This window comes from Pelodiscus sinensis, chromosome 1 (genome assembly GCF_052426305.1).
Source record: "Pelodiscus sinensis isolate ZL-2025 chromosome 1, ASM5242630v1, whole genome shotgun sequence".
Classification (NCBI taxonomy): Eukaryota; Metazoa; Chordata; order Testudines; family Trionychidae; genus Pelodiscus; species Pelodiscus sinensis.
Window position 1 is genome coordinate 146,517,068 of NC_143052.1, and position 17,870 is coordinate 146,534,937.

Consider the following 17,870-nt stretch of genomic DNA (forward strand, 5'->3'; position numbering starts at 1 on the left):
GATAACATCATGTAACTGTTTGCAGTGTTACTCATTTGAATACAGTACAATTCTTTGCCAGCTACTTAGTTTTGATGAGGGGTTATACTTTAAGGGATCTTGTGTAAATAACTCTTTGTTCTTTGAGGAGTGTCTTGCGGTGTTCCATATTTCTCTAATGTGCAACTTCTTTCTGCTTCCACCCCTCCCCCCCCCCCCCCCCCCCCCCCCCCGCCTTTGACTGGAGTTTTCTCATAGCATTATCTCTTTGGCTTGTGCATGCATGATACTCGGGCTCCCTGCTGTTGTTTAGAACTGTGTGGGAGTTCCTTCTCAACTGTGTTGGTGTGAAATGGAGTCTTAGCTGTTGTTCACACTGAACTTTACTTCAGCAGTGTCCCCTTAACTCTTTTAGTAGTTCTTAATAGTTTTAGTTGTAGAAGTTTAAAAACAGCCCCCTAAATTATAGCTTTCAGATGGTTTGTCCTCCCTGCTTGACATTTTACTTTACTAAGATAATGTGCTTGGTTTTCCTTGTTTCCTACATTGCATCCCAGCCAAACAGTCACTCTTGATGAATGACAGTTACTTCCGGAGCATCTATTTTCTCTGGGAATGTCATATTTCCCAAAAGTGCAACTTCTTTCTAGCATTAAAATCTATAATATAAATAATGATGACAGTCATACTTGTATTCAAGTGGCAATGACGGGAAATTAGTTTCTACATAAAGGGTTCAGGAAACATGTCAAGGAAAGTAGATATCGACATTCACTCCTGTTGGTGGCCAAGTTGGTCTGGTGATATTCTGTTGCATGTTCTATTTTGTTCGTAGCAGTGCCAAGCATGCCTGTCATTGGCCATATCCTCACAGGTCATGAAGTCCTGGTCAGCAGAAAGTATATGTTACTTGATGCAATCCTTGTAGTGGAGTTTGGGATGGTCATCCCTTCCTGCTGCTTTTTTCAGATTCACTGCACAGCACTCTCTTGAGCAGTCGACTGTTATCTGCAGGTATGACATGACTGACCCAAGTAATTTGCCTTTGCATTAGCATGATTTCTGCATTTAGTATGGCTGCCAGCCACAGTACTTCATTATTGGTGATTTTTGTCAGAGCATTTGATTCTCATTATGTGGCATTGTATTGAATAGTCATATATTACTATATTAGCTAATATTTCTTGCAAAGTTCTCATCTGAGTCTTATTGGTGCTTTGCCATAAAATAGTCCTATGGCATTAATACCGTGTCAACTTTTTATTGCATCACTATGTAGTGTAGTAAAATATTATGTATGTGATGAAGATTTCTATGCTTGTTAAACAGGCAAATACTTTTCCTTCAGGTTGCTGTAACACTCACAGTAATTTGTTTTGAACAGTACTACATCCATATATGCACAAAAACCCTACTCATCAGACAACTCATAACACTTAAAATGCTAGGGTTTTAAGAAGAGCAGCCTTAACTCTAAAATTGCTGGTTCTAATCTGATATTTTTCCTAAGTGACTTTCTTGTAGAATAATATACATTCAAGCTCCATGTTCCTGTATGTGGATTTCTCTTTTTATTGGCCTAAGAACTGGAGAGAGAGAGAGAGAGTGTGGAATACCTTCTAGCTTTCCTGGACACAGATATTCTGGTAGTTAGTCTCACTCCCTGACCTGTGGAAGGGAAGTCCCTATGCTTCCAATCTGCTAAGGCCAGAAAGAGGGAATTCTATTCCTGCAAATCTTTATAGGTTCTTGGGATTAAGCTATATGCACCACCTATGCTCCAGAGGTGGGAGTGTAGTTCCCTTTTCAAATCGACCTTCTAATGTCTTCTAGACTGGGCCTTTCCTCCTGAAGATCTTCAAGAAGTAGATGAAATGAGAAGAAAATGCTCACACTAGTAGTATACCAATGGAAATACAAGATTTCTCCTCTTTCTTCGTCCCTCTGGAGCGGGTTGCAGAAGTGGAGACACTATCCTTTTTCTCTCCACAGTTTCTCAAATGTTAGATTCAGCTTCTACTCTGTAAGCCTTAGATGTTGAGTTGTGAGTATTAGGAAGAGAACTCACTATTAGGAAGAGGACTCATGAGCCATCAATTTTAAGATAGCTATCAGAGCCTACAAACCTGCGTATGGGTGTAAGAGGTTCCTTGAGGGCTCACCTCCCTGTCCCTACATTCCTTGCTTTCTTTAGGCTTGTCAGACTGCAAGCAGAAATATGACAGTGGGTTAATAAAGCTATTAAGATGTGAGTGGGATTGTGTATGGGCGTCTGTGAATTGCTTCAGCCTTGTGGGGTGCTAGGTCTGCATGGTGCATAATGCTTGGGAGAGCAGACACTGATACCTAGCCTCCTCCTGTTGACCCCACACTTGACTGCAGTAGCAGTATTTCATATTCAAAAGTTAATACATTTTATTAGACTTCAACTAAAATTTGGTTCTGTTCACTATACCTCACCTAGGGAAATTTGGTAAACTAGGCTAATTATCCTTCCTTCCCCTTTTTAAAAATAAACTGGTAGAAAATGAAAACTCTGAGCTGTGAAGATCTATTTTTAGGGTGTGATAATTCTGGAACACCGCACAGTTTAATTCAAATTTTAATAGAACAGTTCTCTCTGCTTCAGACCTAGAATATCAGTTTAAGAATTGGCTATTTGAGGAACCAAAATCAGATTTATAATGGAAACTCAGTTGCAACTGTAACTATGGAGCAGCTGCTATCTCTGAAAGAAACTCTAATTCTATACTAGCTATAAGAAAAGCTGTGTATATGCCTTTTCTTTCATTAGATTAACCTAATATGTGTTTGCATTGTGGTATTTTGGTATATTTGGTTGTATAATATGTTAATTATATCCTAAAGGAAGTGTTAAAGTACTTTATGTAACACTACAGTTAATTTAGGTCCTTACCAATAAACATCCTCCTTTTTCTGCTAGTGGTTAAAGTACCACAGAAGACCCTTCTAATGGATGCTCTAAAAGAGGAATCTGAAATCATTTACGACTTTTGCATGTGCAACCCTCCCTTTTTTGCCAACCAATTGGAAGCCAAGGTACAGTGTGCTGATTAGATAGATTGAATAGTACTTTTTGCTGATTTTTAGAAGGTGGGGAGGGTAATACCTGAAAAGATTCAAGTGTTTGAAGGCTCTATGTGAAAAACCTTGTGTCTGGGTTTTAGAAGTTGTCATTTCATATATGCATAGCTTAAAAAAATTTTTTTTTTTAAAAAGCAACATGGCAAAACCCACTTAGGTCAATAATCTGATTAACTTAAATGAGTTTTTTTTTCTGAAGTGGGAATTGAACTATACCATTCTTTCATTGGTTGTACTCAAATTGTCACCAATAGATTTGGCACAGATGAGGCAATCACCGTGGACCTGGTGCTGTTGAGCTTCCTGTTGTAATAGAACAAATGAGGGACTGGTGAGCTTTACTGTTGATAGTAATGTCATGTCGTTTGGCTTTGCCGTTGTGGCACCAGTCTGAGGCCTGATATATTAACTTAAGCAGCAGTACATAAGTTACTTTGCTCCAGGATGTTAAATCACTCCCCCGAGCAAAATAACTTACATCAGTGGTCCCTAACGTTTTGGGGTTGCCGGGCGCTTGGGGGCGGGGCTGCTCACGGGCCACGTGCCTGGGGCGGGGTCAAGCATGCACTGCACGCCCGGGGCCAGCACCAGCATGTGCTGTGACCCTGGCAGGGGCCGCCCGGGGCCGGCACACGCCGTGACCCCCGGGTAGGGGCCTCCCATGCGCCCGGGGCTGGCACCTGCCGCACGCCTGGGAGCGAGGCCAGCCCAGATTGCTCTGCGGGCGCACATAAATGGCCCGGCGGGCGCCATGGCACCTGCGGGCACCGAGTTGGGGACCACTGACTTACATCAACCTACTGCAGTGTCTACATGGCACTGTGTCAGTGGCAAACACTCTCCCACCACTGACTTCTCTTCTGTCTCTTGAGTAAATGGAGTACTGTACTGAAATTTGATGGGAGAGTACTCTCCCACTAATCACATCTTTACCAGACCCATTAAGTATCCGTCACCAGTGTGCCAGTTAGAGAAGCCCCGACTCTACACCAATAAGAAACTTAGACTCTTAGCCTCGATAGTGACAGCTTCAGGTTTTAGAAACACAGGGAAGTGTGTAAGTTATGTAACTTTACATTTGAACATTGGATTGTAACTTTCTGACATGACTGTGTGCTAAGGTGCTTTGGAATCCGATGTTTAATGCTACTATCATTAGGGATGTAATAGTGTAATCCACTAAACGATTAACCAGCAAGCAGGTGCTTATCGGTTAACACTATTGACTATGTGCAACAGCCCCTCCCGCTTTTGCAAGTATATTTTTTTTAGCAGGCTGGCTGACAGACCGGCTCAGCCCCGGCTCACTCTGGGACCTGGCAACTGCCCCGCTGCAGCTCTGAACTACAAGCACTAAGAGTCAATGTGGGCATTGATCCTGGGTATCGGCGTGAGCTGGGACTGAGTCACCCTGCCCTTGCATCAGCTCTTAGTGTTTGTACTGTAGAGCCACAGTGGGGGAAGTTGCCAGGTTAGCACTAAGAGTTGACATGCGGGCAGGCTGGCTCAGTCCTGGCTTGTGCTGGGACCTGGCATCAGCCCCCACTGTGCCTCGGCAGTACAAGTGCCTATAGTGCAGAGCCATAGTGGGGGTAGTTGCTGGGAGCTGGTATAAGCTGGGACTGAGCATTAGCAGTGCTAAACCTTACTGATTAATTGTGTAGTCAACACAATTTATGTTGAGCACACAATTAATGAATTACATGCTTCTTAACATCCCTAACTGTTATAAAGCATCAATATATTGTTAACTTTCTTTTGTAGCTGAGACTATAGATTTTGCTCTGTTTTCTGTATTACTGTGCAGCCAAGGAGCTCAAGTCATGGGCCAGGACTCCACTCTGATGAGTTCCCTACAAACACAGAACAAAAAGATTATTTCTGCCCCACAGAGCTTATAAAATCCAGACACAGTAGATGGATATAGACAGGGAGTAATAAGTTACGTTAAGTTTGAAAAGTTAGCATTTCTGCAGTGGGGAAAGTGTGCATTGCTGATAGTGTTACTAACTGGCAGAGTGTAAAGGAGTCAGTTTATTAATGGTTTAAACCTCAGACTTTCTTTCTTGTTCAGGGAGTGAATTCTCGAAATCCTCGACGGCCTCCTCCTAGCTCTGTGAACACTGGGGGGATCACAGAGATCATGGCTGAAGGGGGAGAACTAGAATTTGTCAAAAGAATCATCCATGATAGTCTGCAGCTTAAAAAAAGATTGCGGTAAGGACTGGAAGAGTTAAGAAAACTTTCCCTCCCGCCCTCCCCCTGCTGTGGAAATTCTGTTGAAGGGACTTTAACTGAGGACATTTTTGTTTTGGATGGAAAGTCAACTTGTATGACAATTATCTTTCTTTTTTTTTAAAGCTATAGGTCAGTGAAGTCGACGGGCTCATTTGAGACACATTAGTAAGCTCTTCGACGTCCAAGAAACGCAGTTTTTACATAAAAGCAAACAGAGGACAGCTGCTCTCCCTTTCAGATTTGTAGATCTTAAGGGCGGAAGAGACTGTTCTAGTCTGATGTTTTGCATAACACAGGCCAAAGAACTTCACTGAGTGATTTTTGTGGTTAGTTCAGTAACTTGCAGTTAAAGTTAGGGATATTAAAGTACATTTATTTTTATGAACATGTAACCACCGAAAAATGTACACATTTACACACGGGAGGGGGTAGGTGGCTCTATGGGAGCTGGTGCTTATGGAGAGCTAGCTATTAAGCTGGCTCCCCATGCACATTGGCTCCTGCTTTCTGCCTCACCTTCCCCATTACTACCTCTATAGCAGAGGCAGTTGAAGGAGAGGGGAGGTGGTTCCATGGGAGTCGCACCCTCCCCCCGCTGCTGCCTATGTATTAGAGGTAGTAGTGTGTGTGAGGGGAGGCAACTGGCTCAGTGAGAACTTGCCCCTGTGCCCCCTCACTGCTGCTTCTGTGGGAGGCTGGCTTAAAAGCTGACTCTTGAGGTGCATTGGCTCCTGCCGCCTCCTCCCCATCCTGATACAGCAGTGCAGGGGCTGTGTGTAACCATGAGAGTTAACCAATGAGCCCAAGCTTATTGATTAACTGTGTTCATGGGTACATGTTCACCTCCCTGGTTAAGTAGAACATTTTTTAAAAGAGACTCAGTCTTGATTTCAGGACACCATGGCAAGGAGAATTTCACATCCCATGGTATTCTGGAGGCTGCCAACAGAAGTGCTGTGCCTCGGGGCAGGGTGGGGGGCATCTTTGGGCCCCGGGAGAGGTTGGGGCCTCAGAAAGGACAGTTGGGGCTGGAGGATAGGCTTTCCCAGCCATCCCATTAGTGTTGCCTGGGGCTCTGGTAGTGATTTTTAAAGTGTCCAGGGCTGCTTCCCTGTTGCCCCCCGTCAGTGGCTCTGGGTGTGCCTCCTGCTGCATGCTAACATGGCGCACATAAGCCATCGCCGCAGTGACTATGATTTAAATTGCCGTGATTTAAAAGATTCCTGCTGTCGCTATTGTGGCAGTTGGGAGCCTCACACCCTTTTCAGTTTCTCAGACCACAGAGCAGTTCTCCCTTCCTCTTCCTTTTGCCTCCCCCATCGGCAGTCCTGGTAGTCTCTTCCAACAATTTATTGCCTTCAATTTAAAAACTTGCATTTTTGACAGTTAGAATAATACTGATTTTCAACTTGCAGCCATTTGATCATGTCACAACTTTGTAGTCTGGATTAGTGTCTTATAATACATATCTCCTTTTTGTGTAGGCATAGGATACTCACTACCATACCGTCTCTTCAAGAAACTATAAATAGATGGAGATCCGTTAGTTTCTCAGAGTAAAGCATTTTTCCCCCCAACCATTAATCATTCTCATTCTTCTCTGAACTGGACAATTTTTAAATTTCCTTTTCAAGCGTGGACAGTAGAACTGGGCATAGTATTCTAATGACTTCATCAATGCCATATACAGTGGTAATATTGCTTTCCTTCTGCAGTCTGATATTCCCATTTATATACCTGGAGAGCAAGGTAACTCTTTTGTCCAGAATATTGCCCTATTCGGGTGGCTAACTACATTTTTTCAATTCCTACTTTCTAAGATATAGTCTTGAAAGTGTGTTCCACAATCTTTATTGTTTATGTTTGGCTATATTAAAACATATTCATTTTGCAGTACTCTGAAAAAGAATGGAGAATTGCCCAGTTTTGCATTTTTGCAGACCTCTTCATAAGTTGCTCTTTGGGGATGTGAAAGAGCAATGCCAGACTTTTTTTCTCAGAGGAAACTGGCCAGAATGTTGAGCTACTCTTTACATAGGTGACTGAGACTTGCTGCTCAAAGGAAGAACTTGATAGCTCCTTTTTCATCTAGAATATTCCAGCTATTGGGGACAAAGATATAACATGATTCAGTGACTGGGAACTGAATCTTAAAAATGTGATTTTCCCCCCCCCCCCCACTTCATGTTTCTCAATAGGGTAATGAACCAGTGGAATAACCTACTAAGCACTAAGGTAGATACTTCAAAATGTAGACATATTGAGACAGCTATTCATTCTTGATTTGAAGATGTTCTGTAGATCAGCCAGAAGTTATTGGGCTTAATGCAAGAATTACTGGGTGGAATTCTCTGTCCTGTTATGGGGGAGACTGGATGATCGTAAATTGTCATTTGGTCTTATAAAATCTATTAAGCCAGATTTCAGTTGAAAACAAAATTATTAAATTCTTCACAATACAGCATGAATACTGGTTTAATTTCTCTCTTATACTTACACATGATCAGTTTAAAGCATTTTATCTCTCAAAGAAGCTGCTTTTAAAATATGTAGGAGGTACTGCATTTCAGTACTGTAATTGAAAACTGTTGGGGTGCAAAGTTTACAGTGTACAGGCAGTCCCCAAGTTAAGTCGGATCCGCAGATACGAACGGGGATTTTCTCGCCCCGGAGGACTGGAGCGGCGGGACGCCCGGTCCCGCCGCCCGCCTCCTCCGGGGCGAGAAAAGCTGCTCCCCGTCTCCCTGGTCTGCTGCAGACCAGGGAGACGCTGAGCAAAGCCGCGCAGGACCCGGGGCCGGACCCCCGGCGCTTCCAGCTGATCTGGAAGTGCTGCGGGTCCGGCCCCGGGTCCTCCGCCGCTTTGCTCCGCGTCTCTCTGGTCTGCTGGGGGGACGCAGCCAGTGCCCCCCTCAGCAGACCAGGGAGATGTGGAGCAAAGCCCGGGGCCTGTGGTAGAGCAGGTGGGGCGCTGCCGGTTGGCCCCACAGCACTGCTCTTTGGCACTACTGGACCAACCTGGTAGCACCCCAGCTACTCTGCCCCAGGAGTCCTGATTCAGCCGCTGCTGATCAGTTTCAGTGGCTGAATCAGGACGCCTGGGGCAGAGCAGCTGGGGTGCTGCTGGGTTGGTCCAGTAGCGCCGAGGAGCGGCCGCGCTACTGGACCAACCCAGCAGCACCCGAGCTGCTCTGCCCCAGGCGTCCCCAAGTTAGCCGCTGCTGAAACTGACCAGCGGCTGACTACAGGAAGCCCGAAGCAGAGTTGCTCTGCCCCGGGCTTCCTGGAATCAGCCGCTGATCAGTTTCAGCAGCAGCTGACTTGGGGACGCCTGGGGTTCTTAAGTTGAATCTGTATGTAAGTCAGAACTGGTGTCCAGATTCAGCGGCTGAATCTGGATGCCAGTTCCGACTTACATACAGATTCAACTTAAGAACAAACCTACAGTCCCTATCTTGTACGTAACCCGGGGACTGCCTGTACTTATAAATTATTCCATTGGGCCCTAACATTTCTTTTTTAAAATAGTTTTGTGGACGTGCTCGTAAAGGAACTTTGGGAAATTCTGCTAAAGGACACAGACTTTTGCTTTTGGAAGAGTCTGTGCGATCTGGATCTAAAGAAGATGGTAAATTCCGAGAAGCAGGATAATCTCTCTTGCCCCACATCCTTCTGTTTATCCACTGATGTGATATGGATTTAGAGGGTTGAAAACTGAGAGAATTAATTTATCTAAATTTCTCATAAGTAGAGCTACTAGGGAGTGGGCCGGTTTTTGTCTGGCACAAGCTCTTATTTTGCTACTGTCATTTCTCTTCATTCTTTGAAAAGTTAACATTGAAAGGTTGAAAAAAATGTATTATAAAGTATAAGTGTGATGGGTTGGATTACAGAGATTCGCTGCGGACTTTCATCCAGTGTGCTGATCATGCCACTGAATCTACCTACCTGCCCTCTAGTGAGCACTCCATCCTGCATTGCTGGGTAAGAAGCTTTGGTTTCCCCCAGCCAAGGCACAGAGTTGCGATAACCAGTCCCCTAGGAGAGCAACAGAGACACTGAATCAGTTTAGCTCTGGGAAGGCTCAGCTATGGAGCCATTGACTAAATCCCAAATTAAATCTGTCTTGCTCTGTATAAAAGTTTTACATAGAGGGCATGCTTATAAGTTGTCTCAATGTGTCAGAGAGAGATACACACTGGTTGCTCCCCCCAGGTAACAGTTATTGACACTGGACCTCATAATAAACAAAAGTGTTTTTATTAAGCATAAAAATTAGGATTTAAGTGATTGCAAGTGAAAACAGACAGATTCAAATAAGTTACTAATCCAAAATGTAAAAAACCATGCCAGTTAGGCCTTATACACTAAGAAATTGTTTCAAAGTATATTCCTTACCTTGCCCTTATTTTAGGTAAAATGCTACAAGACAGACTTGTTTTTTTTCCATTGGTCTGGGTCTCCAGATCTTTGTGTCTTTTAGAGTTCTTTGTTTTCAGGTTTCTTCATATGTTTTCTCTTTGGATGGGGAGGCAATTTCAAAAGCCAGCTAAAGATAAGATGGATTGCTTTCCATCACTTAAGCAGACTTTGTTCATGGCCAGAATTCTTTTTCATCTCCCCATCTTCATGGAAATATACCAGATTCAAGATGGGATTCCAGCACCAGGTGGCATGGTCACGTCTTTGTAGGGTCAACCACAGTTTGAGCATACAGGAAAAACAAATCTATTTACAGATCTTTATCTTGACCAGCAGGCTATTAAGTTTCCTTAAGTGCCACTATGGCTTTTACTAGAAGATTTGGATTAATAAAAGTTTTACCTTTCATAGTCCTAACTTCACATACAAGAATGATCCATGCACAGTAGACTGTAACTTTAAAAATGGTATGTTTCATGATGTATTGTGTCTAAGGCAGCGGTTCCCAAAATTTTTGGCATCATGCCCCCTTTTTGAGAGACCCTCCTGCACCTCCCCCCCCAAATAGCAGCAAAACTTGTTGAGCAAAAAAAAAAAGGAACTGACCGGGGCCGAAAAACAAAAATATCAGAAAAACTTAGGGAGGAGGGATTGACAGGGGGGAAGGGGGCTGGGTCACCTTGTGCCCCTCCCTCTCCCAGATTTTCTTCACACACCCTAGTTTGGGAACCCATGGTCTAAGGCATCTTAGAGTTACACATATTCATAAGCCAATTTTTATAAAGCAAGGGGGTGTGACAGGTACCATTTTTCCAAAGCACTTTGTCATTTTTGAAAATAGGACAGAGTTGCTTAGATACTTTTTAAAAATTTTACCCAAAATCTAATTTTGAAAAATGCAGGTAGATTTCTTTACTAAGGATTTCTTTCCTTAGTTACCCTTGCTCAAATAATATGGCTAATATGGGCTTGCTACTATTTCAACTGAAGAGTATTTTCCCTCCTGTGATGGTTGTAGACCTCTGGTGTGAACCCTTTGCAGCTAGTAGCCATTTTCAATTGAACTGTTTCTAATAAGCTTTAATAGTAAAATAAACAACGAGAAGTCCCGTGGCACCTTATAGACTAACAGATTTATTGGAACATAAGTTTTTGTGGACAAAGACCCACTTCATCAGAATCATGCATTGGAAATTCCAGAGGCAGGTATAAATATACTGGCACAGGAAAAGAAAGGAGTACTGATCAAGAGGAAGGCCAGAGATAACTAGGTCAATTCATTCAGGGAGGATGTGGTACACTTCTAGCAGCTGATGTGGAGGTGTGAACACCAAGAGAAGAGAAACTGGGTTTGTAGTTGGTTAGCCATTCACAGTCTTTGTTTAATCCTAAATTGATAGTACAGTAAACTTCCGATAATCCGGCACCTTTAGGACCCAGGGGGTGCCGGACTATCAGATATGCTGGACTATCAGAATGGGGGGCTATGAGGGGTCAGGAGTGGGGTGGGAGGTGATGCTACCCCAGACCCCTCATAGCCCCCCCCATACGATAGTCCGGCTCTGCCCCATGCGTCCCTGATTCAGCCGCTGCTGGTCAGTTTCAGCAGCAGCTGAATCGGGGATGCCTGCAATAGAGCAGTTGGGGTGCTGCTGGGTTGGTCCCGCAGCGCCGAGGGGCGGCGCTACGGCACCAACCCAGCAGCACTCCAGCTGCTCTTGGGGACGCCTGGGACAGCAGCTGGGGTACTGCCTGGTTGGTCCTGTAGCGCTGCCCCTCGGGGCTGCGGGACCAACCCGGCAGCACCCCAGCTGCTCTTGGGGACGCCTGGGGCAGAGCAGCTGGAATGCTGCCAGGTTGGTCCCGAGGCGCCAAAGGACGGTGCTGCGGGACCAACCCGGCAGCACCCCAGCTGCTCTGCCCCAGGAGTCCCCGATTCAGCCGCTGCTGAAACAGATCAGTGGCTGATTCCAGGAAGCCCCGGGCAGAGCTGCTCTCCCCGGGGCTTCCTGGAATCAGCCGCTGATCTGTTTCAGCAGCGGCTGACTTGGGGACCCCTGGGGCAGAGCAGCTGGGGTGCTGCCAGGTTGGTCCCGCAGCGCCGAGGGGTGGTGCTACGAGACCAACCCCGCAGCACCCCAGCTGCTCTGCCCCAGGTGTCCGGATTCAGCCTGCTGGTAAAACTGACGCTGCTGGTCGGTTTCAGCAGCGGCTGAATCCCGAAGCCTGGGGCAGAGCAGCTGGGGTCCTGCCGGGTTGGTCCCGCAGCGCCATCCTTTGGTGCTGTGGGACCAACCCGGCAGCCCTCCAGCTGCTCTGCCCCAGGCGTCCCCAAGAGCAGCTGGAGTGCTGTCGGGTTGGTCCCGCAGCCCCGAGGGGCAGCGCTACGAGACCAACCCGGCAGCACCCCAGCTGCTCTGCTCCCGGCTTCCCGGATTCAACTGCTGGTCAGTTTCAGCAGCAGCTGAATGGGGGAAGCCTGTCCAGCTGCCCCAGCACTGGTGCCGGATCATCAGGAGTCCCGGAGCATTGGATGCCGGACTAATGGAGTTTTACTGTACCTGCCTCTGGAATTCCTACTACATGCATCTGACAAAGTGGGTCTTTGCCCACGAAGACTTATGCTCCAATAAATAGTGATAGAAATGTAGCCGTGTTAGTCTGGGGTAGCTGAAGCAAAATGCAGGACAATGTAGCACTTTAAAGACTAACAAGATGGTTTATTAGATGATGAGCTTTCGTGGGCCAGACCCACTTCCTCAGATCAAATAGTGGAAGAAAGTAGTCACAACCATATATACCAAAGGATACAATTAAAAAAATGAACATATGAAAAGGACAAATCACATTGCAGAACAGGAGGGGGATGCGGGGGGGGGGGGGGGGGAAGGAAGGTAAGTGTCTGTGAATTGATGATATTAGAGGTGGGGAGAGCTTATTGGAGCATAAGTCTTCGTGGGCAAAGACCCACTTTGTCAGATGCATGTAGAGCTCCCCACCTCTAATATCAATTCACAGACACTTACCTTCCTTTCCCCCCCCCCCCCCCCCCGCATCCTCCTCCTGTTCTGCAATGTGATTTGTCCTTTTCATATGTGTTCATTTTTTTAATTGTATCCTTTGGTATATATGGTTGTGACTACTTTCTTCCACTATTTGATCTGAGGAAGTGGGTCTGACCCACGAAAGCTCATCATCTAATAAACCATCTTGTTAGTCTTTAAAGTGCTACATTGTCCTGCATTTTGCTTCAGCTCCAATAAATGTTAGTCTATAAGGTGCCACAGGACTTCATAGAATACTAGGACTGGAAGGTACCTTGAGAGGTCATTGAGTCCAGTCCCCTGCCCTCGTGGCAGGACCCAGTACTGTCTAGACCATCCCTGATAGACATTTATCTAACTTTCTCTTAAACATCTCCAGAGATGGAGATTCCACAACCTTCCTAGGCAATTTATTCCAGTGTTTAACCACCCTGACAGTTAGGAACTTTTTCCTGATGTCCAACCTAAACCTCCCTTGCTGCAGTTGTTTATGCAAATTCAGACTGACCCTCTGATTAATGTCAAATGTCGTTCATAGGTGGTACAGCTGCATGCTGGGCAAGAAATGCAGTTTAGCTCCATTAAAAGAAGAACTTCGAATCCAAGGGGTAAGTTTTTTCTCCAGATACACTATAGTTGTATATACTGTGTAGTTTGTGTTACCTAAAGGTTTCTTACAAGTAACTAAACTATAGTTCTTTGGAAGATGCTTTTGTATTATGAAGGCACTGCTAGCAACTCCAAACTTGAGGGTAAGTAGAGTTTTGAACTTAAAACAGGGATTCAGCCTGAGAGTACAGTGCCTCGTCAATATGAGAAGGCACAGTATTCTGCAAGTTTTGAGACTTTACAAGAGCTCATTTTTCTCGATTAATTTCTATACTACAAATATTTGGGTTCTAATTTAATTTAGTATAGTATTGTGCATTTATCAAGAGTCCTCATTGGATCTGTAGACCAAAAGAACAGTGAATTGTCTCCTGTGGTCTGAGGTATCAGGTGTCTTACAAGGCTGTGAATAGAAGTGTCAGTGGATTCCCTTAAAGCAGAAGAGTCTGAATACTGCTGTATATATTCAGGGGCAGTCACTTCCCCTTAACACAAAGGCTTGGGGATGGTGGGCAGGAATAGAATCTTCCCAAACAGGGAGTAGTACAGCATTATCAAACAATAATAGAGAGGAAGCCATGTTAGTCTGATCTTGCAAAAACAAAAGGAAAAGCTATGTAGCACTTTTAAGACTAACAAGATGATTTAATAGGTGATGAACTTTCGTGGGCCAGACGCACTTCCTCAGATCATATTCTGGAAGAGAATTGGCATGACCATATATATATCAAAGGAATACAATGAAAAAAGTGAACATTAGCAAATTTCAATACAAAGAATACAAAAAAGTGAGTGTTAGCAAAGAGTAGGTAGCAGTATTCACTCTTTTAAAAAATGTTTCTGGAGGCTTCTTTTCCCAGGATAGATTTTTTTTTTAATTTAAATGTGTGTGTTTGGGGCGAGGGGAGATAAATGGAGAATGATTGAATACTTGACTTCCACTGAACACTAATAAATCCTTTAAAAGACTTGGATTTTTTTTTAAATATATGGGCTTTTGAAGGCTGCTTTTGACTGCAAAGATGCAGTGCATTTAAAATAGGGCCCTGAAAACTCCATTATTTCACTCTGTCATGCCTTTCACCCTTGACCTTTCATAGAAATAACTTGAATGAAAGTCTCTAATGACCTCCTGGTCAAATTTCAGGGCCAGTGATCCACTGTCTCCTTGACTTATTGTCTGCCTCAGACTCTGTTGATCTTACTCTTCTCACAATCTTGCCCTCTGTGGACTTTGTCCTTGGCCCCCTTATCTTTTTTTTTTTTTTTTTTTTTTACTTTTTTCTCTGGATGATTTCTTGCACAGATACAGTTCTGAATACCATATTGGTGACTGGCAAATATCTCTCTCACTTTTTCCACGTTCTCAGCCCAGCTTTCTACATCTGCTTGTGGATGTCCAGCCGTCAACTGAAACATAACATGACCAAATGGAATTCCTGGTCTTCCCTCAAAACCTTTCCATTTCTGCTTTTGTATCGCTGTGTACAGCATGACCATCTTCTGTAGCTCAAGGTTATACTCCTAGCTTCATTTTTGACTTGGTCCTCTGTGACCTATGTTTCCAGGCGTGTCTAAATCATGATGCATTTTCCAGCACATCTTCAAATCTAACCTCTCCTGTCCTTTGTACTCAAACTGGCAAAACTCATATCCAAGCTGTAATCTTCTCATGCCTTGACTACTGCAATTTCCTTCTCCTCTGGCATTGACGTGTGCAGTGTAACTTCCCCCAACTCTGTTCAGATTGCTGCTAAAATAATGTTGGCTCATCGCCCTGTCATCCTATGTTTAGTTCCTCCTCTGGCTTCCCCTTTTCTTCTGTATCAGGCTCACACTTCTCATTGGTACTCTCAAAGTGCTTCACAGCCTAACTCTGCCCTTCCTATCTGACCTTTATATTTTAAAGTGAGGTTCACAGTGATGCTTACTCCCAAAACCCAGTTCTCTACTCTGATAAACACTTTTATGGGAAGTGGGAAATGTGCTCAGGTAGAATCCATCAGAATTCATATCTTCAGAACTCACCTTTTCTGCAATATTTGCAGGAAAGGACAACCATACAATGGTGGATTGTGATTACTGCCTCTCGTTGGCTAAAAATTGTTCATATTCTTTCATTTTGCTATTTCATTATATTAATTCTACCTTTGCTCACTTCTCTTATTCACCCATTATGTTTTGTGTCTTTTGCTTTGTAAACCTTTTGGGACAGACCCTGTCACTAGCCAGCTCTGCTTCTGCCTCTTTGACCTCTGGGTGTTACTGGAATGTAAATTCACTGTGTTATTAATAGGGATGTAAAAAGGTGTTTAAAAATTTTAGCCATTAACCGCTAAAAATTATATCCATTATCTGTGTTGTGGGCTATGTAGAATAAAGCTTAAATAAGCTTTACACTGTAGAGCCTGCAGCGAAGCCTCCCTGGGAGCAGCGGCTGGCGAGGGCTGCTTCTAGCTCTGCTCCTGGGGAGCCAGCCAGCCTGTGATCTGCTGCAGATAGGATGCTGTTCCAGCCCCTACTGGTTAACCTTTTACATCCCTAGTTCATAAGCAAACTTGAATCAAATTCCACCCTCTTAATACTTGTTCTTAATACTTTTGATAGAAAACTATCCCTCATATTTCACCTCCATGAGCTCATGCTCACGTGCTGTACACGTGGCTATTTCACTGTCTCAAAATCCAGGTTTATTGCTTCATCATTTCCAAGCACTCAGCCCCATGACATGAAACACGTATCGAATGTTGTCCCATTGATCTCCTAAAATGCAAGACTAGATGTTTATACATGGCATATTCTTTCTCCTTCTCCAGGGAAGCCTGGGTTCTTTTATAGGCCACCTGCAGAAGAACAGATGGTGGAGCCTCTTGCCACTTGTGATGAAAAGTGGAAGAGGGTGCTACCACCGCTATCTCTGAGGGCTATTGATATATTTTTCAGAACTGAAGCATAGTGGTTTGTGCGCCAAAGGTAATATGGAATGTTGGAGGCAGAGCTGGAGTTAGAATTTGGAGACCTTCTAGCCTACCCTGTTCACATTCTGTCATACTGTGGTGACTAAAATGAATTTAATTTTTAAGGGTGAAAGGTGGATTTAAGTTGCCTATTTTATTCTTGGTAAAGCTCTTTGGGGGTGTTAAATGGTTGCTATTTCACTTCCATATTGTTGGTTCAAAATCTTCATTTTGTAACATATGAAGTTACAGTAATAAGTGTGTAAAACAGAATGACACTTCATTAACTTGAAAGTTTTTCTTTCACTTAGGTTCCTAAAGTAACCCACACTGAATTCTGTCAAGGCCGTACCATGAGGTGGGCACTGGCATGGAGTTTCTATGATGATGTCAGAGTGCCTGTAAGTGCCTGTATTTTGGTTTATTTTTCATGGTCCTCTGTGCTTTATTTGGGGGTGGGTTTAACAAGTATGTCCTCTACAACACAGCTATTCCTCTTCAGCCTAGAGTACATTAGCAAAATTATTGTGTGAGCTGCATTTCTTGTGTGGCAGCATAACCAGTTAGCACCTTGCAGTGCCCTTAAGTCTAGCTGTTAATATCACTTGATGTTTGTATCAAACTCAAACATACTTAGAGATAGACTTGGCAGAATTAGATTAGCAGTAAATGTCAATAAACATCCATTTCACCATACATTCACAAACTGAAGAAAAAATATTTTGATGGTGGAAATTTATGGATGAGCCAAGTAAGAAATACTGCTTGAAAAAATAGTTTGATTTAAGAGGATATTTATTTTTATATTTTGAAATATATTTGTCAGTTCAGGGCAACTGTAGCTGTTTTCCTCCCTCTAACGTTAAGCAAGGGCACCCACACTCAGGCCTTCAACTTCCCAAGTTTTGCTACTCCTGGATGGAGAAATGCATTTCTCTCCCTTTTAACTGGGATATTCCATACTGGACAGTTCCCTTCCTATACTGTATCCTTAGCAGAGACAGACTGCCTGATAAGATCCTGCTTGCTTTCTGTTTAGAGACAGTTAACCAGTGCAGTTGCTATAGTTATAAGGTACAACAGCATTTCCTATGCAAGCTGATTTAATTCCTAAGTTTTCTGTGTAATGCTTTTATCTTATTAAAAGCAAGATCTACAGACATGCTAATAAGCTTGTCAGAATTAATCTTATTGTGGATTTGGACAGAGCCAGTCCTTCAAATTCCCTTATCCAAGATGGATTCTTTGTATGAATACATTCATCAGAGCTTCAGCTTGGAGAAAGCCCCATGTATTATGAGGGCATCTGTTGGTCCAGTACTTCCAGCCCATTTTACGTGCTTTTAAATGGGTACAACTTGTAAGAGTTTGAAAATTAAATATCAGTATCAAATTTTTATCTATAAAAAAAATCTAATTCTGCCAAGCCTATCCATAGAAAGAACTCAGGTCAGCAAAATCTTCTTTGGGCTTCACTGTGAGCTGCAGGTGCCTAGAAAATTAGGCCACTTCGGTG

At 43.8% G+C, this 17,870-nt stretch overlaps 1 protein-coding gene across 1 annotated transcript in view; it reads left to right on the plus strand.

Annotated features, from left to right (window-relative positions):
• Nucleotides 1–17,870, plus strand: part of METTL16 (methyltransferase 16, RNA N6-adenosine) — a 35,379-nt gene that overhangs the window by 10,531 nt on the left and 6,978 nt on the right. Inside the window, exons 4-7 of the mRNA XM_075905106.2 lie at nucleotides 2,924–3,039; nucleotides 5,159–5,301; nucleotides 13,327–13,396; nucleotides 16,666–16,755. Coding sequence (XP_075761221.1) covers nucleotides 2,924–3,039; nucleotides 5,159–5,301; nucleotides 13,327–13,396; nucleotides 16,666–16,755 — 419 coding nt within the window. The remainder of the gene's footprint in view (nucleotides 1–2,923; nucleotides 3,040–5,158; nucleotides 5,302–13,326; nucleotides 13,397–16,665; nucleotides 16,756–17,870) is intronic.